Source organism: Schistocerca gregaria, chromosome 2 (genome assembly GCF_023897955.1).
Source record: "Schistocerca gregaria isolate iqSchGreg1 chromosome 2, iqSchGreg1.2, whole genome shotgun sequence".
In the NCBI taxonomy this organism is placed as follows: Eukaryota; Metazoa; Arthropoda; class Insecta; order Orthoptera; family Acrididae; genus Schistocerca; species Schistocerca gregaria.
Genome location: NC_064921.1, coordinates 411,508,815 through 411,535,712, shown reverse-complemented (window position 1 = coordinate 411,535,712; position 26,898 = coordinate 411,508,815). Strand labels below are relative to the sequence as shown.

The 26,898-nt window shown below is 43.6% G+C and overlaps 1 protein-coding gene across 1 annotated transcript in view; it reads left to right on the top strand.

Moving 5' to 3' along the window:
* LOC126323215 (SET domain-containing protein SmydA-8-like) overlaps positions 1–26,898 on the top strand; it is a 111,029-nt gene that overhangs the window by 1,444 nt on the left and 82,687 nt on the right. Inside the window, exon 2 of the mRNA XM_049994615.1 lies at positions 23,778–23,929. Coding sequence (XP_049850572.1) covers positions 23,786–23,929 — 144 coding nt within the window. The 5' untranslated portion in view covers positions 23,778–23,785. The remainder of the gene's footprint in view (positions 1–23,777; positions 23,930–26,898) is intronic.

Genomic DNA, 26,898 nt, shown 5'->3' with positions numbered 1-26,898 from the left:
GAAATCGTGAAATTGTGTGGACGAGTTTCAAATGTCTGCGACGCTTGTAACTGAGGCGGAACGTGGGGAACAGCCGGGTATTCACCCAGCGGGGTGTGGAAAACCGCCTAAATACCACATCCAGGCTGGCCGGCACACCGGCCCTCGTCGTTAATCCGCCGCCGGATTGGATCCGGGGCCGGCGCGCCTACTCGAGTCCAGGAAGTAGCGCGTTAGCGCGCTCGGCTACCCTGGCGGTCTTTCTGCTTTCCCTGTATGCGGTGCCTCTATATCTCCGATACCACGCCTCTTGAAACACCAAATCCTTCGGCTACCTTGCTGACGGAGGTACCCACCATGCGAGCACCAACAACAATTTGCCCACGTTAGAGTTCAATTCGATCCCAAATGATGCCCTTAGAACTACACGGAGCACTATTCTGAACAAGACTACCATGTGCAACGTATGGAGGATATGGCACAAATCACGTTCGTGGTCATACGAGCGCGGTTTGAAAAGTTCTCGATCACCTCGAGAGGTCAGGGCTAGTGCAACGAGTTGTTTGTGTGATATTCATTGGACAGTTGCCTGTAAACATGTGCCACGTCAGTGCTCTTGGCTTCCAAGAGCTGCGGCTGTGACGTGGCTCTGTTGTTGTTCCCGCGTAGTGATTTGCGAAGATGGAAAAAATCGAGGTTCCAGCAGTGATTAAGTAATTCGTAAAGAAAGGTATGAAAGCTAAAGACATTCATGGTGATTTCCAGAATACACTAGGGGACTCCGCTCCTTCATATTCAACTGTTGCAAAGTCGACAAATGAATTTAAATTTGGACGGGAGATCTTAGATGATGTTCCGCGTGGTGGTCGGCCAAGATGTGTCACTAATCCAGAAATCACTGTAGAAGTGCACACAGTGGTCATGTAGGGTCGTCGATTGAAAGTACGGAAAATTGTTCACGATTGCCAGATGTCATCTGAAAGGGTATATCACACTTTAACTGAAGAATTAGAAATGGAAAAAGTATCTGCAAGATGGGTGCCGCGGCTGTTGTCGCTGCGTCAAAAATGCATGAGAATGGACATACCGTAACAATGGGCCGTTTTAGGAGAGACGAACAAGATTTTTTACGCCGGTTTGTGACCACAGATGAATACTGGGTGTTATTCTATACCCCAGAGACAAAAAAAAAAAGTCAAGGCAGTGGAAACATGCTGATTCTCCGCCACCAAGGGAAGCAAAGACAATTCCTTAGCCGATAAAGGTCATGGCATCAGTGTTCTGGGATGCGAAGGGGATTCTGTTTGTAGATCATCTCCCCACTGGGCAAACAACTGCTGGAGAATACTACGCTAACCTCTTGGGCAAATTGCAACAAAAGATACGCGGAAAAAGGCCAGGTTTAGCAAGGAAGAAAGACAGCTGCCATCAAGACAATGCGCGCCCGCACACATGTGCCGTCGCCATGGCAAAATTACACGAACTAAGGTTGAATAGTTGCCACACCCGCATTATTCACATGATTTGGTGCCGTCAGACTTCCATCTCTTGCCAAAACTGAAAATTTTTCTTGGTGGACGAGGATTCATTTCAAACGAAGAATTGATAGCCGGAGTTGACAACTATTTTACAGGCCTGGAGGTGACTCATTTTCGAGATGGGATCAAGGCACTGGATCATCGTTAGCCCAACTGCATTAATCTACATGGAGACTACGTTTAAAAATAAAAAAAGTTTCAGTGATATAAGTACTTTTTTTTCTATTCCGTTTCGAGAACTTTTCATTCCAACCTCGTAATACAACCTGCAGGCTTGGTTGCAACTGCATATTTTGAAACATGCACTTTTAGCTGTGTTTCCATACTTTCGTCCAACCCCACAGCGTCCACTAGTTTTAAATTAAATCTCTGTACTAATTATTGGGCAAATATTATTATTGATTCTAGAGCCAGCAGTTGGAATAATTCAATCTTATGTGATCTATATTCCAGGAACCTTATACTCTTGAAGTCTTTGAATACTACTCCGGTGTTTTTACGTCTTTGTTGTTCCCTGCATTGTTAATACAACAATTTCTGAACACTCCAAAGTATTAAGTACTGAGTTTTTTTCTTTCTTGTAAAAGTATCTCTATGAGTATATTTCAACATCCCTTCTAGAAAACGAAACTCTAAGTAAATCCAGTTTTCCCTCTCCAAGTTCTTTCACTGCCCACCTCTTGCTTCCAATTAATACACTAGATGCAGAGTTTTAGAAATCTGATAATACACAGATACAGAGTTTTAGAAATCTGGTAAATTATTTGTTTAAGGTTGTGATAATTCATTGGTGGACTAGAAACGGAACACACAAATGTCTAATTGCTGTGTGCATGACTAATGTGACCGTAAAAAAAATAATAAAAAAAACAGTATTTGCCAGTTAAGGTTTTTAACGCTTTTCCATTCTCTTTTTAGCCGATCCTCATTATTCATGTGGAGTGTGGCAGTAAATAGTCTACCGATATTATCAAATAATTTTTCGATACCTCCACCTGCAGTAAAAAATGAGCAACTTCCCCTTTTCTGTCAATTTCCTAATGTTTCGTTAAGACTGAAGTGGCACTCGATGCCTGTTAAACAGTGATCGTGCCTTGAATTATTTACAATATATTTCCGCGCAAAGAACGCAGTGGTTAGCAAACTGGCTTGGCACTTGGGAAGATGCTGGTTCAAATCCCTGGCCAATCACTAGTATTTAGGTTTTTCCTGATTTCTCTAAACCAATTATTGTAAGTGCCAGTGTCTTCCTTGGAAAAGAAAAAAGCGGTTCCCTTCTCTTCTCATCTCTAATGACCTCCTCGTAGACGGGACTTTACACATGTCTTCCTTTCTTCCTCCTTTTCTCTGCTTTGCATTCACAGTATTCATATATTTTTGTAGTTAGTTACCTTTTTTCAGAAGTAATCCATTTATCCAGTTATAAATATTATGTGTAATTATGAGACAAGTCCAGTTCTACGAAGACAAAAGAAGTACCGTAGCAAATACATTTGACAACGAAATTTTTTTCTTCGAATTAAGACCTGCTGTTAGAAAAAAATTAATTTAATTTTTAATGTGTTGAACGCTGTGATTGTCCTTGGATGATATATTTAACATATGCTATAAAGATATGCACAATGTCCTCGTCAAAGTGTCAGGAATCACAACTTGGAGAGAGTATTAATTATTATTACTAGTGTTGATGAGGTCTGCTCGTAGTCTTCTTCTTCTTGTGAGCCTCTGTAGAATAGGTTTATTCAATTGTTTCTTCTCTTTGCTTCCACATTTTTTTTCACCATTTCACGATCTTTCTCTCCTCTTTCTTCTTTCCAAGTGGCTCTAGTCTTCTTGGATTTTTATGCAATCTTTTGAGTCTCGCTATTTCATTCTTTGTGACATCGTTCTTCAACATCTCGAAGAGTAGCTCAAAGTTCGCACAACTTCTTTGCGCCACGTTTTTCCATTTTTAATTTACTGAAGTGACAAGTCCTTTCTCTGTCAGTTGGGATTGGTCCTTTGTATCTTAAGCCCTTCTTTTTTCGAAATTAGCAATATTTTTATTAAGCACTTGGTTTTCCAGTTTTTGCAGTAGCCGAGTTTACAAACAAAATTACTGGTTATCAGATCCACCTGTTATGCAAACAGTTGCTGTATTATATAAACGGAAAAACGTTTCAGCGTCTTTGTGGCATCGTCAGTGGGGAATTTTTATTCAGTTATGAAAATGTAAACTTGTTTTAAGTTTTATTTATTGTAACAAAAGTTAGGTCTTGAAACAGTTCTTATCTTGCTGTCATTGCCTTAATTTTTCTACTTTACTGGGTTATGTAGAACCCTTTACACATTACTGAATATCGGTACTTGTTATGTAAAATTAAATTATGTTACTGTGAATTTGGTTACCGAGTTAACAAATTACTTTCTCTAAACGTAATTTTGTTGTGCAAAAATTTTTCACGGATATATTTTTAGATTGCTTACAGTTAGCTTTCTAAAATCCTTCCTCATTTGGATTTTCATCTGTTATTGAGATATGCACACAAACAATACACATTTTACGGAACTTAACTCATAAATAACACTTCGCAAGTTTACAAAACAAATTGTTGTTGTTGTTGTTTGTAAAGTGCTTTTTATGTTCAGTTGTTGTCATATTAGTTTGGCGCCAAATCTGAAATGCTTTTAGTTTCTTCCTGTCTCAGTGCGTGTTGGTGCTTAGCTGTTTGTGTCGTCTTTTCTGTGCGGTTCCAGCAATGTGTTAAATAGTGTGCCACTGCATCGTGTCGTGTCGTACTTTATAATCTGTTTTCCTTATGTTAATACCTTCTGTATGTGGAAGTTTTCTTCTATTGTAAGCTTATAGTATAGGCTGCGACTGGACTTTACTACAGTAAACTCTTGATTAGGTGCGGGCGGATAATCAATTCTGGATGTTATCCGCGGCCTATTTCTCTCACTTTTTCTTCGTGCTGAAAATTTTTCTTTAACCCGGGAGAGGTTGCGCGTGAGTGATAATCATACGTTACAAAACGAATGTTGTAAGGAATGTGCTGTCCGAACAAGCGCTGGATAGTTCTTGTGGTGGAAAGTAGCGATTAGTTTCTGTTAGTGCCGAACAGTGTCTGAAAAGCGAGAACGTGTTGCGTTAGCGATACATCAGAATAATACACAAACTCGAAGAGGGTAATATTGTTAGCGAAATCCGGCATTGATTTAGAATGTGGGTGAATCTGCTATCAGTGATATTCGGAAAACAAATACAAAATAAATCAATTTGCTACAGTTCTAACTCATCTAAAGGTTTGTCAAAGCAGAAGGCTATGAAAATGCCTACATACGCAGAACTAAATAAAACAGTATTCGAATGGTTTCAACAGAGAAGAGAGCGCACAAGTACCTGACCAAATATTCGACAAATTGGTTCAGTTTCTCTTCAAAACGTTGGTGACTGAAGGAGATTTTAACACGTTTTCCTGCTGGGTAACAAGATTTCAAAGAGTCATGGTGTCCAGGAGGATTGCCGTCCACGGAGAAAAGTCATTTCGGAGTAACTATCAATGGTTGGAGACGCAACATCGCCGTTACAGGTATCTGCGAAAACCAGTTCATAGATGTTGAATGTTGGCCACTGATGAATCGTGTATACAATTGGAGTTAATTACCACCCCCCCCCCCCCCTTTCCCAGCGTCAGTTAAGGCCTGAAGATGATCCACTGAAACACCGAAACTGGTAGCCATATAATAAATAACATTATAAGGGTGGTTGCAGGTGTTTCATTTTATTACATTACGTGAAGGTGTTTCCAGTGTTCTGACTCAGGGAGTAGGGGGACAAACTTCGTGTCAGGACACATGGCATTGTTGTCACATTTATTCAAGATGGCGGTGATGACATCATCCAAGATGGCGGTATCTATACTTGGCAACATCGCATGACGTCATCCAAGATGGCGGATTTTGGCGAGAGAATAGTCCAATTGTGCTACATCCACTAACCTAACCTCAAGAAAAAATGGCGGGAAGTTTGAATTCCAACAGGATAATGCATGCAAAGACCGTACTTGTCTTTATTATTTTATTGATTATCATTCATTAACATTCATTATCATTTATTAACATTCATTACCATTCATTGTCATTCATTATCATTCATTATCATTTATTATTATTTGTTATCATTTATTATTATTTATTATTATTGACCTGCCTCGACTAGAAAATTCCCTCCAATATCATGTTCCTACACGATAATGGCTGTAAAACCTTACTTTTGTTTATTATTATCCATTATCATTTATTAACATTCATTATCATTCATTGTCATTTATTATCATTTATTATCATTCATTATCATTTATTATTGTAGGCCTACCTCCACTAGAAAATTGCGCCAAATTCAAATTCCAACACGATATTCTCTCGAAAACTGTACTTCTGTGTATTATTATCATTTATTATTTCTTCAAGATGTCCGAATTTCTCGTTGAGAAAGCCATTCTCCTTACATACATAACAAAATTCTGTCACAAGCTCAAATCCCCAACACCATAATTTATCACATGTACGAGGTTTCTCTGTCACTTATCTTTTTTCACTGGTAGCCTATCATAATCGCGTCAAATGATAAACTGCACTTATAGTAATGTAATTCACGTCCTTTGATTTTGCAGGGGGGAAGGGACTGAAGACTTTATTTCAAGAAGTACGGTCATCACTTGTTCCTCGTGTTGTGGGTGTCCTTTATTTAAAATCATTCAATGTTATGCTATCGACTGTAAAAATATGATTTATAAGGTGTAATGTATAGTTCTCTGTGAGAGACCATACATCAGTCTGTGTTAATGTCTGTTTAGAATCAGACAATGACTTCGAAGTCGCGGCAGAAAGACGAAATGCTCGGCAGTGTGCAAAAGCGTGTTAGAAAACACTGTATGAACAAGGGCCAGAGGCAGCTTCTCATTCGCTTAGAGTATGGATGATCAAACTTTAAAGGGCTCTCTGCAGCGTGTGTGTATATTTAATATGACCTTGTTCATATAGGCATTTGTAGTTTGAGGTGTTGGATTTGGTGAGCTGTTAGGAATTCTTGAATGATTGCACTCTGAGTTATTCCGGGGGAGTATTGTGAATTCCGTTTGTCCGCGCTGGAGGTGGATCGCATTGGTGCCTTCATGACTTTTTCACTGTTTCATGGTAGAGGATAAAGATGATAGGGTGTTGAGGATCTGTTGTACTTGTACCTAGTTTGAGGCGTACAACATTGCGCGCATTTCCGGCAAATGGTCAAAACTAGGTCCTCTTGTAGTAACTGAGATCGTTCTGTTTATAGACAGGTAGCAGAAGGTAATAGATATGTCTTTCTCCGACTTAAATTGCAGAGATCAGGGACCAGGCTTCGAATATTGTCTTATGTGATTGATGCTTTGTATAAAAGTTTCAATCTTTAATTGGGTTTGGTATTTCTGGGTGTGTGTAAAATTAATTTTATTGTTGAAAGTGAGAGAAAGATGAGTTGATTGGTGTTTAGATAGAGGCTACGTTTGTAATTCGAAAAGAGGGGGCGAGAATGTAAATTGATTGATGGGCATGGTTTGTGGGTTGATATATGAGTGTCAAGATAGGGTTGAGGACGTTTGCGTATGTTGATGGGGGGACGGGTGTGAGGTTAGGTGCGGTGGGAGGTGTAAATTAGATCTTATTAAAAAAAGTTGTAAAGTAGGAATAGTATTGAGAAGGTTTCTAGATGGCTGGTCACGCGACGAGGCGAGAGCAGGGATGTGTAGTTATGTTTAGTTAAAGGGCCGTGTAATGTCTTGTAAGGAGCAATGTGCAGTGTGTTACAGGGTCATAGGAGGTAAAGACATCTGCTGCTATGATGTGTCTAGCGTATGGAGGCTGTGCTTTGATAATTATGCTACGTTGACATAAAGTTGACTTTCACCCGCGTTCAGTGGTCGTGGCTCGGGATCGCGGTTCTGGACGGACGTGTGTGTGTGCTTTGACCGCTGACGAGTGCGTTGACCACGCCAACTGAGGCTTGCGGAAGCCGAGCAGGGTCTGTGCGGGGTCTGAAATCAGACGGATGGGTGACTTCATGATCCTGTGGGCAGGGTGCGGAGTGGGGGGTACCCGCGCACGTCTGCTCAGTTGTTTTGCGAGCCCATCTGCAGGTTCTGCTATGCGTTATTAGGGTAGTTTACGAGAACTGAGCGTATTATTTAGTAGCAGTTTGCTATAGTGTGTACTGAAATTGTGATTGGGTGCGTATCTGTGGGCTGTGCAACATGGCCCAGGGCACATCTGGGTGGGTGTTTTGTGATAGCGTGAAAGATTCACTGCATGGTTAAATAAGTTGTTCGAAAAAATAAAGACAGTGTTCTCAATGATTACTCGCGCCTGCAGCGCAGATCAGAGTGATTGGTTTTCCCGTCACCATCTCGGCTGGATACGAGTAGTAAATGTTTTCCCGGCCGCGTTAATCGTGTGTGTCAACGAGCCATGAGCTATTCTGACAATAGACGTGAAGGCAAGTCCAGACCTGAGACGCCGGCGGTATACATGAGAAGGACAATGCAGCTTTCACATGTGTTGGCTGTCACGAGCACTCGGAAGCTGAACTTGGCTGGAGACTCTGAAATCCCCTTCCCCGCCGACCGCACACGCGCGCTGCCTGCCTTGGAGCGTAATCTAGGGCGCATAGGCGATATCAACTTCTCTGGTGATAAGTGTGAATGCGACTGTGTTGAGGTCATGTTTGGGGGAGGCCGAGCAGAGACTTATGGTCGGTTTGGCAGCTGGTGGTGTCTGGGCGCGTCTTTTGCACTATTTTGCGAGCATGTCTGTGCACTGTGCGGTGCTTTCTTTGGAGAGTTTAAGAGTACAGAGCTCGTCTGCTGATATTGTGTACTGTTTTTTTTTAAAGAGCTGTTTGCTATAGTGTGGTGAAATTAGGAGTTGTTTACGTATTTGTGGTCTGTGTCAGATGACCACAGTCGGATCAGTGCGGATGTTTTGTGACAAATATACTCCACGACTAAATAAAACGGCTCCAAATAAATAGAGTGCAGCAATTCCTTGCTTCCCCGAGCAGCACAGCGCATTCTGAGCTGTTTTTGCGCAATAACGGCAATCTGGTCAGAATGTGAGTGAGTATACAAATAATTGGACAAATTTATCTGTAGAGGAGTTACAGGTCTGGAATGGAATGAATATCTTGATGGATGTGGTTGTGTCGCCAATTGTTGGGCACTACTGGAGTTTAGAAACTGTCTTATGTCAGCCTTACATATCGAAACCTATGAGAAGTAAAAGTTTCAAAAAGATATGTAGCAAAAAAAAAAAAAAAATAAGTACACTCGTTCCTCCTTCCATCCAACGTGTCCAGCAAAACCATGTTTACGACGTGGGAGCGATCGCTGGGCTCGCCCCCCGTCTCACGTGACAGGGGTAGGCAATGTCTCCGCGCGCTGGCCAGGGGGTGGCGAAGATTTGAACTAATTCAGTTGGACCGCGGACGTCGTGGTGACTGCACTGCAATATCAAAGATGTGTGTGCTGACTGTGTTGGAGAACAAGAGATGACCGTACTGCTTGAAATAAAGTCTCCAGTCCCTTCCCCCCTGCAAAATCAAAGGACGTGAATTACGTTACTATAAGTGCAGTTTATTATTTGACGCGATTATGATAGGCTACCAGTGAAAAAAGATAAGTGACGGAGTAAGTTCGTACATGTGATGAATTACGGTGTTGGGAACATAACACGTTTCTGAAGTGCTGAACAGAGTACCGAGAAGAACTGAAGAGCTGTTCAATGAAAATCATGTTCGGTTACGAAATAATAAAGGCACCTAAAAGAGTACAATGATCTTATATTAAATACTGGAAGAGCGTGAAATTGCAGCATCATGGCATTTTTGATAAAATTTTCCATAGGTTATTCGTGATTTCTCAAATCTTTCAGACAAATATGTTATATTAATAGTCAATGGCCGACGTGTTTCAGGTTCCTCACAGTTTATTATGTTGGCATGATAACGATTATTGTCATCAGTATTGCACTTTCAATGTTATTTGCATTATATATCATCGTTGTTGAGCGTATCATTGTTCTGACCTTTTTTTCTTATTTTATGATGTAGGCCTAATTTAAGACTGTACCACTGAAGGAAAATTGGAAGACGTCGGTATTGTTGGATATAATGTCCGTCTATTATACAAATGACTGTTTCTTCATATAAACCTAAACACTTTTACACATTGCTACAAGGCTCCAGATACATCAAAAGTGATTTTGAAATATCTGTTCTTCCACGCTCTTAAATAGGATATTGGTGCTGACATCAGCTATAAGGATATGCATCCGGTGGCTGGGGTAGAGCCCATTGATAGAGGGATAGAGGATGGGTTTCCCACAATTATAGAATTCAGTCAAGTCTATAACCTGACCGCAACCGCGCGACTGCTACGGTCGCAGGTTCGAATCCTGCCTCAGGCATGGACGTGTGTGATGTCCTTAGGTTAGTTAGGTTTAAGTAGGTCTACGTTCTAGGGGACTGATGACCTATAGTGCTCTAAGTCACTTGAACCATTTTTTGTGTAATCTGACACTGGATGTGTAACAGGTCAGTGAATGCTATAAAATCGTTATCTCGTCTTGAAATGCCGCATAATCTGCTCTCATAGTGTTGGTGGATATTGTTCCATTCAGTACAGGCACTGCATTCGAGCTTAAAATTAGTACCAGAATCTTTCTGCACACAAACATAGTCCAGTGGTAATTCTGTTGGCCCTTTCCGATTCCTTTAGTGATAAGCATTCTTTCTCATTCGTTCTTATAACTTACCTAGATAATTTTCTTCTCTGGGAACCAGAGACAAATTTCATCATCTCTTTCCTAACTTTATCCCCTCGTACGGGGTCCGCTGTTTCTATGATTTGGCGAATCTGCTTTTGCTTTGTGAACAGTAGAGTCGATATGCTAAGGTAGGTGAGGCGTCACCAGTCTGTGAAATGCATAAACATTTTTCTGTTTGTAGTTTAACGTTTTATTTTCTGAAGTGTAGATTGAGGACGAGCCCAGTGTTTGCGAAAGATGCATACAAGACTGCCTACGTACCACATATAGACTGAAAGGAGTACCACACGCAGGTTCGCTAAACGCTGGTCTGGCTCACGTCTCACTTTCGCACGCTGACGCATTGCGCATTGAACGGTGTAAGCAGCTTGATAAATTCTATTTAATCCTTTAATTAAATCTTATTTTTCCAACGTGAATACTAACACATATCAATAACGTGCCTGCAGTGACAGAATATTAGCGCTCACACCTTTAAAAAAATTATAAAACGCTTTTTCCATTAAAGAGATCGTTTTACTAATGCAAATTTTTGCCCATCTGCGTGAAGGGGATGAAATCTATTGCTGTGATTATCCTACTCCGATAGACAGCTGACTCGAATCGAATAGTGGATTTGCACTGTAACAGGAAGAGAGATAAATGTGTTCGGTCCTGGCGTGAATTAATTCTCAGCTCTCAAAATATTAGGCGGATCGGAAAGTAATATCGTTTCTATGCATATACACGTTCTAAGGCGCCTTGCCATGGTTCGCGCGTCTGCCCCCGTCGGAGGTTCGAGTTCTCCCTCGGGCATGTGTGTGTGTTGTACTTAGCCTAAGACAGTTTAAGTTAGACTAAGTAGTGTAAAAGCTCAGGGACCGATGACCTTAGCAGTTTGGTCCCACAGGAAATTACCAGAAATTTCCAATTGTCGTTTATCATTTATCAGCTCACTGTGTACTTCAGAGCGTGCGAAAGACATTTTAAAGCCAGAATGAGAGTGACTTGATGTCACTCGCAGACTTTCCCGGCGTATTAACAGATCAAATTCTTGTCTGGGCTTCAGCCGGATCAAACCTGTCATCTGCCGATCCATCTGCCGATTATCGGCGAGAGAGGCTCAGCTTTCCTCACCTGACGATAAAGACCACGTGGACGGCGGAAATATTGTGTGCAGATGACAAGTTTGATCCGTTTGAAGACCCGGCAAAAATTTGATCTGATGAGAGTGAAATAGCCAGCCTGCTACCAAAAGAAGTACTGGGTACTTGTAATTAAAGTTTCCCTCTTTAACTCGTTATAACACGGAAAATAACTACCTCACGAGTACCACAGTTGGTAGCATAAATGTCCAGAGTATGGGGTACATACACTCCTGGAAATTGAAATAAGAACACCGTGAATTCATTGTCCCAGCAAGGGGAAACTTTATTGACACATTCCTGGGGTCAGATACATCACATGATCACACTGACAGAACCACAGGCACATAGACACAGGCAACCGAGCATGCACAATGTCGGCACTAGTACAGTGTATATCCACCTTTCGCAGCAATGCAGGCTGTTATTCTCTCATGGAGACGATCGTAAAGATGCTGGATGTAGTCCTGTGGAACGGCTTGCCATGCCATTTCCACCTGGCGCCTCAGCTGGACCAGAGTTCGCGCTGGACGTGCAGACCGCGTGAGACGTCGCTTCATCCAGTCCCAAACATGCTCAATGGGAGACAGATCCGGAGATCTTGCTGGCCAGGGTAGTTGACTTACACGTTGGGTGGCACGGGATACATGCGGACGTGCATTGTCCTGTTGGAACAGCAAGTTCCCTTGCCGGTCTAGGAATGGTAGAACGATGGGTTCGATGACGGTTTGGATGTACCGTGCACTATTCAGTGTCCCCGCGACGATCACCAGAGGTGTACGGCCAGTGTAGGAGATCGCTCCCCACACCATGATGCCGGGTGTTGGCCCTGTGTGCCTCGGTCGTATGCAGTCCTGATTGTGGCGCTCACATGCACGGCGCCAAACACGCATACGACCATCATTGGCACCAAGGCAAAAGCGACTCTCATCGCTGAAGACGTCACGTCTCCATTCGTCCCTCCATTGACGCCTGTCGCGACACCACTGGAGACGGGCTGCACGATGTTGGGGCGTGAGCGGAAGACGGCCTAACGGTGTGCGGGACCGTAGCCCAGCTTCATGGAGACGGTTGCGAATGGTCCTCGCCGATACCCCAGGAGCAACAGTGTTCCTAATTTGCTGGGAAGTGGCGGTGCGGTCCCCTACGGCACTGCGTAGGATCCTACGGTCTTGGCGTGCATCCGTGCGTCGCTGCGGTCCGGTCCCAGGTCGTCGGGCACGTGCACCTTCCGCCGACCACTGGCGACAACTTCGATGTACTGTGGAGACCTCACGCCCCACGTGTTGAGCAATTCGGCGGTACGTCCACCCGGCCTCCCGCATGGCCACTATGCGCCCTCGCTCAAAGTCCGTCAACTGCACATACGGTTCACGTCCACGCTGTCGCGGCGTGCTACCAGTGTTAAACACTGCGATGGAGCTCCGTATGCCACGGAAAACTTGCTGACACTGACGGCGGCGGTGCACAAATGCTGCGCAGCTAGCGCCATTCGACGGCCAACACCGCGGTTCCTGGTGTGTCCGCTGTGCCGTGCGTGTGATCATTGCTTGTACAGCCCGCTCGCAGTGTCCGGAGCAAGTATGGTGGGTCTGACACACCGGTGTCAATGTGTTCTTTTTTCCATTTCCAGGAGTGTATTTTCCATGAGTCACAGCGCCACCGTCGAGTTCCACATATGGCCACCAGGTGCCGTGATTATAGTGATTCATACAAATTTAGACAACATAGTTTATGGAGAACAACGACCTGTTGTTATATTTAGGTTAGAATGAACAGTCAATATCGGAATAATATTTGTTTATTGATAGGTTTCGTTTTATGTAAAAGCCATCTTCAGAATTTTTGGCCCCCAGTGGCTGGGCCGCGAGCACCAGCAATTGCAGGCCAAAAATTCTGAAGATTGCTTTTACATAAGCCGAAACTGGTCAGTAAAAAAATATTATTGCGATCTTGACTGTTCATTACTTAAAAATAGTGATTCATAGTCTCACACGCCTGACCAATATCAGTGCACTTGGTCACGGGTCAGCGTGAGCTTGGACGAAATGAACAGGCCGTTATTGCTGTAGCCCTATCATCAAAACAACAGTAATGCTGCAACTGAACTTCGAGACATACCATCGGCTGAAAGGATTACGGAAGGGTCCTCTTACTCGGCCTGCTGTGCGGATTATGGTGAAGCAGTTCGACTCAACTGGAGAACTGGGCGTCGCTCCGGGAAGAGGCCGACGACGGTTGCACTGCACGTGGTTGATAAAATCGCTGTTGCTATGGCAGACAATGCTGCGCGCTATTCCCGATCGTCAGGCAATGCGCGTGCTGTGTCACGACAGTTGAACATCACGGGGGCCACTGCACAGAAGGTGCTTTGAACCATTCTCAAATGGTATCCGTACAAGATCCATACCGTACAGCAGCTTGCATCACAGGACGCACAACGACGTGTTGACTTCGCTCTCCACTTTCTCGGAAGAATTGAAATTAGGGCTATTCAAATGATTCAAACGGCTCTGAGCACGATGGGACTTAACATATAAGGTCATCAGTCCTCTAGAACTTAGAACTACTTAAACCTAACTAACCTAAGGACATCACGCATATCCATGCCCTAGGTAGGATTCGAACCTGCGACCGTAGCGGTCGCGCGTTTCCAGAGTGAAACGCCTAGAACCGCTCGGCCACACTGGCCGGCGAGGGCGATTCCTGGACAATCTTACGGACAGATGAAGCTCATTTTTCTAGGACGGGTGAGGTGAACACAGAGAACTGACGAGTGTGGGGGATCTTCGTCCCCAGTCACTGTGCATGACGTTCCTCTATATGGTGAACGTGTCACCGTATGGTGTGGGTTCACGACTCCGTTCATCATTAGCCCACTCTTTTTTGAACAGTTTGGCGCTCAAGGACCAAACTCGTGCAGTGTGACTGGCCAGCGTTATCGCGATACGCTTCGCCAGCATGTCTGACCCGTGCTACAGGAGAGAGACGCACTGAACTCAACAGTTTTCATGCAAGGTGGGGCCCCACCGTACATCGCTGGTGACGTTCACCTGCTTCTCCGAAACACATTTGGAAACGATCGATGTTATCAGCCGACCGTTTCCAAATGCTTGGCCGGCGCGATCACCTGATCTCTCCCCCTGTGAGTTCTGGTCGTAGGGCTACCCGAAGGACAGGGTTTACCAGGGGAATATTCACACAAGTGCTGATCTGAAGCGCAGCGTATCAAGAGAGGTAGTCAGTATACCTACGGACATGCTTCGTTCTGCTGTGAGGAATGCAATCCTGCGTTTTCAGACTATCCTGAACACTGATGGAACCATAATGAGCCCTTTTTGTAGCAGTAATGGTACCGGCATGAAACGGTATGATGTACAGTAGCAGCACATTAAAAATGTTTCAGTTGAATTGATTCTGCGTAATTCCTCTGCCCCATGTCGTTGACATTAATGCTACCGAATTTGGTCCTCGTACGGTAATTAGTTTCCGCGTTACAGTGTGTTAAATAGGGAAAGTTTAATTATAACGACCCGTTACATAGACAGCATCGTATGCTCTTTGTGTTTCGCAACAGTTGCAGCCAAAAACATTTGCGATGTTTATCCAAGTGCAATAGACATTCGCAAATGCCAAGGTTGGTTTTATAAGTTCAAAAGCGGTAATTTTCATTTTTCCGACACATTTATCTGGAAAACCACCAATTTTAGACAGTGCCATGCTAAGGGCGGAATTGGAAGAAGATCAGTGTCCCGCAATTGAGGAACTATTATACACACTTAACCAATCTTGGTCGACCATCCAAGAACATTTCCAGCAGATTTTTGAAGACGACAAATAAAGGTAACCGATCCACCACATGAAACGTATTGCTTAAGCGGCACAATACAGGAGCGTTCTTAGATCGCTAGATCTATTATAAGACAGTGTCTCTCTCAGGACCTGTCACCACGAAGTACAGTGAAACCAGCTTTACAGACAGCCGGAGTGGCCCAGAGGTTCTAGGCGCTACAATCTGGAACCGCGCGACCGCTACGGTCGCAGGTTCGAATCCTGCCTCGAGCATGGATGTGTGTGACGTCCTTAGGTTAATTAGGTTTAAGTAGTCCTAAGTTCTAGGGGACTGATGACCTCAACAGTTGAGTCCCATACTGCTCAGACCCATTTGAACCATTTGAAGCAGCTTTACTCTCTAAAAAGGGCTTTTTTTGTGAAATGGTGCAATATTCGTGGTGTCGTTCACTTTGAAGTGCTGAAACCAGGAAGAACTATGAATGCAGATCTTTTTTGTGAACAACTGAATCGAGTGAATCAATCCTCAATTGTAAGCGCCCGGCGATTGTGAACAGAAAAGGCGTTATTCTGCAACACGATAACGCGAGACCTCACTGAGTAAGACGAAATATGAAAAAAGTTAATGAATTGGGATGGGAGGTACTGCTTCACCTCGATATGGCGACATTGGATGTCTGTTTATTACGACTTCTACAACATTTACTAAGTAACAAAAAAAAAATCAGGAAAAGTACAAAATGTCATCTCCAACTATTTTACTCAAAAATCAATTGATTTTTGACGATGCGGCATTCAGAATTTGTGCATTAAACGGCAAAAGGTTGGTGATAAGTAGGATTATTATAGCGCTGATTAAAAATAAAAACCTGTTAACAATTGATCTGTTTCAATTTAAAGTAAAAATGTTATTTTTCGGTCGCCTTAATATGTTATGGAGATTAAATCGTAAGATGCTGTTTAACGGTGATGGTTCACCAGATGGAGTCGAAAGGTGCGTGGTGGAGATAGATATTTCATAGATAAGTAGCTGGCCTGTCACCACCACTGTTCAGACTGCAGTCTCGAGTATCCTAACTCTATGAACAGCGACATGAAAAGTACGCAGTGCTGATCACATAAATATCGCTAGCACTGACTCTGAATAGTTGCATCAGAGGCGCAATCGCACATAGAGTTCATTCTGAACCACACTGAAAAATCATGAAGAGATGGAAATGAGCAATACTTACGGTTCTGAGCCTGTAGTGTTAACTGAACTTTGCCGTGTCTTATATACACGGTGTCCCAGTTCAGGAATATGACTGGAACGATTATTCGAGCAAAAGTCTAGTAAACATGAGGTCTAAAACGCGTACCTTAGGAACTATGTGCACTTCATCTTCGATACTGTGAAATATGTTTATTCTACTGCTAACTCTTTGCTTTCCGTATTTTGAGAGGAGATAGTATGAGCCAAAACAAACCCTGAGTACTGACCATTCCTCCTATGATACACTGTATAACGCTGGAACTTCCATTTGGGAGCAAGTTACTGGTGACTCAAGTACGACGCTGTTCGCTTCTAGAAGTACGCAACCTATTTTCGCGTGTTTACGAGACGAGGCGGAAGCTGGACAGCGGCCAGAACAGGACAGGAAGCGCGCCAGATTGGGGGTGGTCAGTTTGGCAGACCCCGGCCAGTTGCTCCAGAGGGACGTTGCCCTCTGGGGAAGACAGACTCGCATGCGAAAAAGATAGGATTCAAGTATCTATCCAGGTATTCCTATTTATGTAAAACAAATGGCTCCTCCTCGGATTTGTTTATACTGAGGAATCAAGCCCGTTATCAAACTCATTCACTAGAGCAAGATCAGTTGCATAATGTGACAGTCAGAACAAATTCTTGTTCTTCCAAGTATTGCCAAAAGAGACACCAATATACAAAAACTAGCCAGTTATATTGCCATACAGCGTGCGTTAGTTACATTGGTAGGCATGGCCACTCCTCTAGATGAAGACCTAAGTGAAAGTTAACTCAACAGTATGGCAACCGATTGTTTAAAAAATAACACATCTCCGTCTAGTTTGTGCAATTGAGCAGACACTTACTTTAGCGTAAACACTTGGAAGCATAAATACTAATCATTCTCCTACATAATATCAACACCATCAAGGACGCAAGTCGATTGTAAATATAACTAGTTATTTTTTATATATTGATGTCTCATTTGTCAATACTTAGAAGTACATGAACCGGATCTGGCTGTCACATAACACAGGTGCATTTGTTCTGTGGATGTGTCTGAAACTGCCCACTGTGCCTGGAACATGTCAACATCTGATGCAGTAATAAGGGAGCATAAAACAATCGATTTCGGAGTCAGTAGTTTACATACTAACATTATAACATTGACACCACACTATTCCAATTTCCCTAAATCAGATAAAACGTCACAACTGATTCCCGTCTGTATACTTAGCTTTACATCTTTCAGTCTCATTCAACTCTGGATTACAGTCTGTGTCTCCGCACATTCTGTATTTTAGTTCATTGTTGACAGAGGGCGCCGAGCTACTTGATCCTGATTTCATCGGATCTTCTGACTAGGAACACATGGGCTCATATGAGCTCTCAGGGAAATTTCTGTATAACGATAGGATGGGGGAGGGGGGGGGGGGGAGAGAAGGGTGCGTCGTCACATCTCAGGTTAGTTTCGTAAGACTACTCTCTAACCAAAACGTGATTAATTTATCTCTAGTGCCATAATTCATTGATTGATTTCCGATAAATAAAATAATTATTCTCGAACTCTTCAATTCATTAAAAAACAGTAACAAAAAAAATCACAGTTTCTCCTGATAATGACTAAATTTCTTTCGCGCTTATTTTACTGAAAACATCAAGTAGACTTTCGTATGTTTACCTGCGACTGCAATATCAGTTCAGTTATTCAAGCCAGCTGCTCATGCAAATCGACAGTCGCAATAATAAATGAAAACATAAAATCGTTCTTGGATGTGCTACGATGACTCTTTCTTGTTTCCAAATTAAGGCCTACATTTAATGCTAATGTACCTCTTTTTCCATGCTAGCCGGCTTTTTCCTTCCATGGTAACAAAATTCCTTCACTTCGTCAAAGGGTTGAACCATACAGTAGAAAGAATACATCTTCGTCATACGCTGTTTTATCACGTTTTTATTTGGTTGCTTTCTTGTGTGCCTCTATATTTGCACAAATTTTACAATTGATTTTAAACTCGGTCCAATTAGCTAGAGAACGGAAATTTTCAACATAACTCAGAACTGGACGACACTGCAGCATTAACTCGGATCTTGTCTGCCAGATCCATCTAGCTCCCACAGATATGAGTATGAAAAGGGCTGGTTATAGATGACATCTTGGATGCCCTCCAGGACCGGTGTGTTGTGGGAGTGGTATTAGAATGCATTCCAGGTGTTATACGAGCGGAAGGGCATGGATGAGCAGAGATAGAGAGAGGGGGACAGGAAGGGGAGTGGAGGAGAACAAATATAGATATCGCTTTCTTATCTGTCCGTTCAGTACAAATTTTGGAATTGATGTTAAACTAAGTTCCCGATGAGCTAGAGACTTGAAATTTTAAACATGGCTCAGAAACAGGATGGCAATGCATTACTAAATCGATTTCTTGTCTGGTGTATGGCGGAGGCTAATTTGTGTGTCTCTCCGATTTCCTCCTTTTCCTGTGCCAATCGTGAATGGTTTGTGGAAAGAAGGATTCCTGATAAGCCTCCATGTGAGTTGTTATCGCCTTAATTTTTGCCTTGAGGGCTTTCCCAGAGATATGCATAGGAGGAAGTAAGACATTTGTTAGATTAGGTGAAGAGAAACTGAAACGAACATGAAATTTACCATAGTATGTCTGTGGTGCAATCTCATCAAAATGTTTGCGAAATTTCATATGCACAAAACCAACAAGCAGAAAAAATTATTTGAATAAAAACAATTTTTTATTGTACCCTGTTTCAAACTGGATTAAAAAGCACATGATAATTTGTCCTAAACCCATACAGTCTTAAAAATTTGTTATCTGAATTTTAAATAGCTATGAATATGCTTGTAAAATTTAAAACAGAAACGTGGGATGCGTTCAATACAAAATTACATGAATAGTTCACCTCCTTACAGTTACACGACTTACTAACTGATGCATGAATAATTGACCTCCTTAGTATTGTCTAATGGACGCGCCCCACGTTTTTCCTTATAAATCTTCCAAGTATTTTCCTAGCTTTTAAAAATTCACTAAGAAAACTTTTGAGAACTGTCTGTATGTTATAGGAACCAGTATGGCGATAGCAGAAATTATTTTATGTTATTTAGTGCGATTTTTAAAAAATAGTACATTGAACATTTTTATTTAAATAATTATCAAACCGATTTCTTCTCTCTTGGTCTTCCATTCTTATCGGATTGTCTTGATTCTTCTGCATGTTGTGTATTATCCATCTTTTTTATAGCATTATATCCATTTACCTGAAAATTACAAGTATTTCGCTGGACTTTATACTGTCGAACTGGTTTTGTAGGTTTACTAATCCTACGAAAGTTTCCAGAATGGTTTTAACAAACGCAAAGTCAGAACTGCCTCTCTGGTGCCTTTAACTTTTATGGAGACAAAGTGGTGCCCTGTATCTTTCTCTAGTTAGCAACTTTTGTGTTGATAACTAGCGACCACATTCAAGTTAAGAGAAAAGTTAGACAGTTTTGTGGTCTCACAATTTCCAGAAGAACATACCTCCAGACAGCAGTAGGTGAGGAACAGAGAGGGCACTGGTATTCAGGGTGAAACAGTACCAGGGCAGAAGGGTCGACAACGGCGTAGTCGCCCTCTTATCGACCTCTGGCAAGCCTTGGGCACCTCTTAAGACCGGCTCAGCGACAGTCAGTTTTGGAAGAGATGCAGCACTTGCTGCATTTCGACTCTGGTCTCAGGTTAGTCTTTTGGACTTACGAGACACTGGCGGAGAATCGTAGCGGCCTTTGTCTCTCCTAATACTAAAAACTAAACAAAGAAGATTGCTTTAATCGGGAATAAATGTTGTAAAAGTTGGTATACAGTGTAAAAATTCATTTATTCAGTGTTCCCTAAAAATGTTTAAATGGCACCCGTCCATCCTTGAGGGATGATGGTGTAGCATGCTTGGTTCAGAGTCTGCAGCGTCTGCTGTGTCTAAAAAGTCCCTCTCGAGAGTGGCAGTCCCTACTGCAGTGTGGACATGTGGAATCTGAGGGACTTCGAACAGAAGCCGCTCTGTCTCTTCGCTTTGTCCTCTTCCTGATTTGTTCCTGTGTGCGTTCGTCCTCTGAGAGCTTGACGCCGTTGCGCACAGTTACTCGCCACTTGACACGGTCATCTGCAAATGCTTTCCCAGAGACTTGGATTGATTCTGGTCTTGGTCATGTCTCTTTTGCAGACATCCTTGAAACGAAGATGCGGTCGTCCCACTGGCCTCACACCTTCCTGAATTTCGCCGTACAGCAGCTGTTTCGGTATCCGTTCAGGACCATGAGCCTGGCATGTCCCAACCATCTTAGACGTCGATGACTCAGGAGTGCAAAGATGCTGGTTGTGCTTGCACGATGAAAGACTTCGGTGTTGGGTACACTGTCTCTCCAAGAGATCTGAAGGATCTTCTGGAGGCAGCGGAGATGGAAGCTGTTGAGTCGAGATTCATGCCTAGAAAGAGTTGTCCATGTCTCACAGCTATAGACAAGGGTGCTTATAACACAAGCGTTGTAGACTTTTAATTTAGTTTTTGTGGTAAGCAGTCCGTTGTTCCATACTCTGTTTTTCAATCTAGCCATGACAGATGATGCGTTTGCGATTCTGTTAGTAAGTTCAGTGTCCATGGACAAGTTTCTACATATTGTGGATCCCATGTAGGTAAAGTCATCAACTATCTGGGGAGGATTGCCATCAATGCTAATGGATGGAAGGTTGGTAGTGCTCTGCGCCATGATCTTTAGTCTTTTGAAGGCTGATGAGTAGACCAAACTTTTCACAGGCATTTGATAATTTGTTGATTATATACTGCAGCTCATCTTCTGTGTTCGCTACTAGAGCTGCATCGTCCGCATATAACAACTCACGGATAACAACTGTATTTACTTTGGTCTTGGCCTTGAGGCGAGCAATGTTGAAAAGATTTCCATCAGACCTCGTATGTAGATGCACTCCCTCCTCACAGTCTTCAAAGGCAAATCTGAGCAGAAGGGAAAAGGAAATCCCAAATAATGTAGGAACTAACACACACCCCTGTTTCTCACCGCTATTAACAGGGAATGCTTCTGATGTTTTACCGTTGAAGCAAATTGTTGCTTGTGTTTTCTCATGGAAAGAGACAATTATCTACAGTAGTTTAGGTGGGCATCCAATCTTCTGCAACAGTTTGAAAAGCCCATTTCTGCTCACTAAATCAAACGCTTTAACAAGGTCAATGAAAGCAATATAAAGTAGCCTCTGCTGCTCACGACATTTCTCTTGTAGCTGTCTTAAGGAGAAGATCATATCTACGGTTGATCGGCCGGGCCTGAAGCCACACTGAGATTCTGGGTAGATTCTGGAAGCTAAGATCTGTAATCGCATTAGGATGACCCTTGCATAAGCTTTCCCGGCTACACTTAGTAATGAAATGCCTCGGTAATTGTTACCGTCACTTCTGTTCCCTTTCTGTTTACATAGAGTAACTATCCTAGAATTCCGCATACTCGTCGGGACATAACCTTCTTCCCAGCTGGTTGTGATAAGTGGATATAAAATAAAGTTGTAATAAACTACAGTGGCCTTTCAAGTATGATGAATCAGAAAAAGAGGAAATGCATCCTTGGATGGGGTGCACCCACTTACAGACGATCCCCAGTTGAGCTATTTTGCCTTTCGTGTAACTACTGGTCTTGGAAACAAACGAATCAACTTCATGACATATTTACATTTCCAAGGTAACTCCTCATATAGAAGAAAAGCGAGCATGTGGCGTTAAAAAAATGCTTCAAGTGGCTCTAAGCACTATGGGACTTAACATCTGAGGTCATGAGTCCCCTAGACTTAGAACTACTTAAACCTACCAACCTAAGGACATCACACATCCATGCCTGAGGCAAGATTCAAACCTGCGACCGAAGCAGCAGCGCGGTTCCGAACTGAAGCGCCTAGAACCGCTCGGTCACAGCGGCCGGCATGTGGCGTTCACATGCAGTCGACTTGTAGGTGCCGCTTGAAGAAGTTAGGCATTTTAACTGCACCATCTCAGTACATTTGTTTCGCAAATTCGTTACAAGTAACCCACTACAATTTGAGAAGAATAGTGATGTCCCTATGTACAACACTAGACGAATGATTTTTATTACCTATCATTAAAACATTCAGTGGCTCAGAAAGGCGTGCAGTATAAGCTACAATAAAAATTTTTCATCATCTACCTGATAATATAAAATAATTGACTTGGGGTAAACCAAGCTAACCTAAAATGATTTGTCTTGCTCAACTCTTTCTATTCCAAGCACGAATTTTTATTTTAAAATTTTGCAGCTTGCAAGAAACTGAAGTTTTTAAGTGTAGCTGCAAGATTAAGACAAAAAAATAATGTATTCTCTAATGTTGACTACTAGCTCCGAACAGGCCATGAAGGCCCAAAGGTACCGACGGACTGCCGCGTCATCATCAGCCTAGAGGAGTCATTGGACGCAGATATGGAGGGACATGTGGTCAGCACACCGCTCTCATGGCCATATGTCAGTTTACGAGACCAGAGCCGATATTTCTCAATCAAGGAGCTCCTCAACTTGGCTCGCAATGGCTGAGTGCACCATGCTTACCAGCAGCGCTCGGCAGACCGGATGGTCACCCATCCAAGTGCTAGCCCAGCCCGACAGCCCTTAACTTCGGTGATCTGACGGGAACCGGCGTCACCACTGAAGCAAGGCCGTTTGCCACTAATGTTGACAAGAATTATTTATGCATCTCCTGTAAACTGAATCGCTCCACATGATTTAGACGAAAGAATTGTCAAAATTATCTAAGAAACGTAACTAACCATTAATAGTGTCAAAAATCCGAATTCCATGAGACCCGTACCTGTCTGACGGGACATTATCAAAACAATCACAGTGCATCAGCCCAAGAGACCTGTCGAGCTTAACATCCCTAGCTGACCAAAGAAACAACAGTCGTATGGCATGACTGCGAAGGAGTACAGAAATTAATCCGGTAGACAGGCGCAAATTCTGTCATGAAGCTAACGCTTCCATCTATCCTCCATTTGCTGGGCAAATACTAGCGATGAAAATTTGTACCCTGACCAGGATTTGAACCGGCTGTCTGAGAATCGAGTGCCATCGAGCAGGCGTGCGTTAGTATCCTCGGCAACGCAGGTGTGTTGTCCCTCGGTGTGTACTGCTCTGTTGATGTATCCTCTTGCAGATTCAGAGGGAGCTGTGGAACGCGAGGTGCTGAGCCGGCAGTGTCGCTTGTGGTGTTGCAGAGGCGGAGATGCCGGAGGAGGCGGCGTCGTGTGAGGTGTGCGGCGCGCCGGCGTCGCAGCGGTGCTCGATGTGCCGGCAGGCGGCCTACTGCAGCAGGCAGCACCAGAAGCAGCACTGGCCCACGCACAAGGCCGGCTGCCGCTGCTACGAGGTGAGCCGCCGGCCCGGGCGCTTCTCACACCTGCTGCAGCTCAGCTGCTCTCTGTCTGAGCGAATCTCCACCAAAACTTCTCAGAAATGACTACCAAACAAACTAATTACTGTCGTTGATAATTCTTCCGGGTTATATGGCCGTGGTCCATGGAACACTTCTGTTCTTAACGTTTCGTCCAATACTACGTTGGACATCCTAAGAGGTATGGCTAGTCCTGTTGAGTCCTGCCGACTGACGAGTCGTGCTTTTTTTCCCTTTATTGTTATTTTAATACCTATACAATCAGGTAGGCTGTCAGCGGCATGCTACGCCGCTCTTCAGCCACAGTGTTGACAATAACAGAACACAGATTGGAGAAACAGAATGAACATAGTGACGGGCTAAAAAATAGTGGTCACAGATACACGGAGCCGTTCTCACTCGACGATAACGACACTGAAAACACGTTGACACGGAGCACAGAACACTGATGAATCGGACGGCACAAGTCAACGTAGAAGCATGATGGCGGACACTAAAAACACAAAACGACGTCACACACACGAGACACAGATGGCGATGATCTCCGGCGCGCAGAAGTCCACGTGGTGTGTGCGAGTCCGGGGACCTGCCAAGAGGGGAAGAAAGGTGAGGGGGGGAGAGGGTGCGGAGGGGAGGACAAAGATGGCAATGGCTGAGGAGATGGGAGGAGGGGTAGAGGGACAGGGGAGGGGAAGCCCGGGGAAGGAGTGGCGAGAAAGGGAGGAGGAAGGGAGGGTGCCCAAAGGAACAGACAGAGGAAGAGGGAGGGAGGATCAAAGTTGGTGGGAGGTGTATATGGATGGGAGAAGGGCATCATCAGGGAGGGGGAGCTGGCGGAAGCCACCTTGGGAGAGGGTAAGGAGGGTGAAGAGATGGAGACCGGGTGGGATGTGGGAATACAGGCGCGGCAGTGGGCAGGGGCGGGAGAGAATGGGCGAGACAAGTGGGTGAGGAGGGTCGAGGTTGCGGGAGGTGTACTGGATCCATATCCTCTCAAGGAAAAGGAGGAGGTGGGGGAATGGTATGAGATCGTACAGGATTCGCGTGGGGGAGGGGAGACGGAAGCGATAGGCGAGGCAGAAAGCTTGGCGTTCAAGGATTTGGAGGGATTTATAAAAGGTAGGTGGGGTTGAGATCCAAGCCGGATGGGCGTAACAAAGGATAGGGCGGATGAGGGATTTATAGGTGTGGAGTATGGTGGATGGGTCCAGACCCCATGTATGGCCAGAATGGAGCTTGAGGAGACGGAGTCGGGAGTGTGACTTGGCTTGGATTGTCCGGAGATGGGGGGTCCAGGAGAGTCGACGGTCGAGGGTGACGCCAAGGTACTTTAGGGTGGGGGTGGGGGCGATATGACGGCCATAGACGGTGAGATAGAAATCAAGGAGGCGGAAGGAAGGGGTTGTTTTGCCTACAATGATCGCCTGGGTTTTGGAGGGATTGACCTTGAGCAACCACTGGTTGCACCAAGCGATGAACCGGTCAACGAGTCGGGCGTCGAAGAGCGACCTAAATACCGAGGCAAGTGGGCGTGGTCTAGCTTGCACATAGTAGCAAAGAGAAAACTAGTCAAAGATAAAATGTAACTATCGACAGTAGTCCGTCATAGATAAAAATCACTTATCGATTTTGTAACGCCACTGTCCATATCTCGCTTAATTTCAAGGCCACTTCTTTTCTATTAAAATTATCTTCATATTTATAAATTTCAAAGGCCTCCCTATACAGTCGTGGATAATAGTTCGTGGGAGCACTTAAAACTACGAAAAGAAGTGTGAATACGAGGGTAAAGGAGCATAAAAGTCTTTGCCGACTGGGTAAAATAGATAAGTCGGCCGTTGCGGAACATGCACTTCAGTCCGGTGACCATGTAGTTAAGTTTTCTGAAACTACAGTTTTAAGTGCTACCACGAACTATTATCCACGACTGTATAGGGAGGCTATTGAAATTTATAAACATGAAGATAATTTTAATAGAAAAGAAGAGGCCTTGAAATTAAGCGAGATATGGACAGTGGCGTTACAGAATCGGTAAGTGATTTTTATCTATGACGGACTATTCTCGTTAGTTACATTTTATCTTTGACTAGTTTTCTCTTTGTTACTATGTGCAAGTTAGACCACGCCCATTTTCCTCGGTATTTAGTCCGCTCTCCGACGCCCGACTCGTCAGTCGGCAGGAGTCAGCAGGACCAGCCATACCTCTTAGGATGTCCAACGTAGTATTGGACGAAACGTTAGGAATAGAAGTATTCCATGGACCACGGCCATATAACCTGGAAGAATTATCAACAGTACCATCCGGTCGTGAAAGCCTTACAAATGGAAGCTAACAGTTTGTGCAAAATGAAATGCTACCCTGAATGTAAGCTGACCTCTGAAACAAACGTGCAACTCAACTTACATAGAAACTCCTCGCCCTAAACTGTGTTTTCACTTACCTCGTGTCTTGACAAACATTTTTCCAGATTGCTCGCAAGCAGTGCGCAGTATATAGCTGCAAAGCAACATTAAAATACTACAACTGAGAATTCCTTAATGCGAAGTGCAATTTGTGTACGCACACAATAAACTGAATATAGGATGGGAATTTTGACTGGTAAGAAATGACTTCTGGCAAAATTCAAATTAAACTCTATCTTCAAACGTAACGCTTTAAAAATTAACAATGTGCACAATCGTATTTACTCAACATGACTTTGTAACCTCCCAACAAATTCCAGAATGAGATTTTTCACTTTGCAGCGGAGTGTGCGCTGATATGAATCTTCCTGGCAGATTAAAACTGTGTGCCGGACTGAGACTCGAACTCGGACTCCATCGAAGTTATATCTGCTCGAGTGCGCTAGCAATAAATTCCTTAATCATGGACCTCTTACAACTTGAAGAAATAACTTAAGCAAGGAAAGTCTCATCCCCCTATCAGAGCAATCCCTGTAACAGTC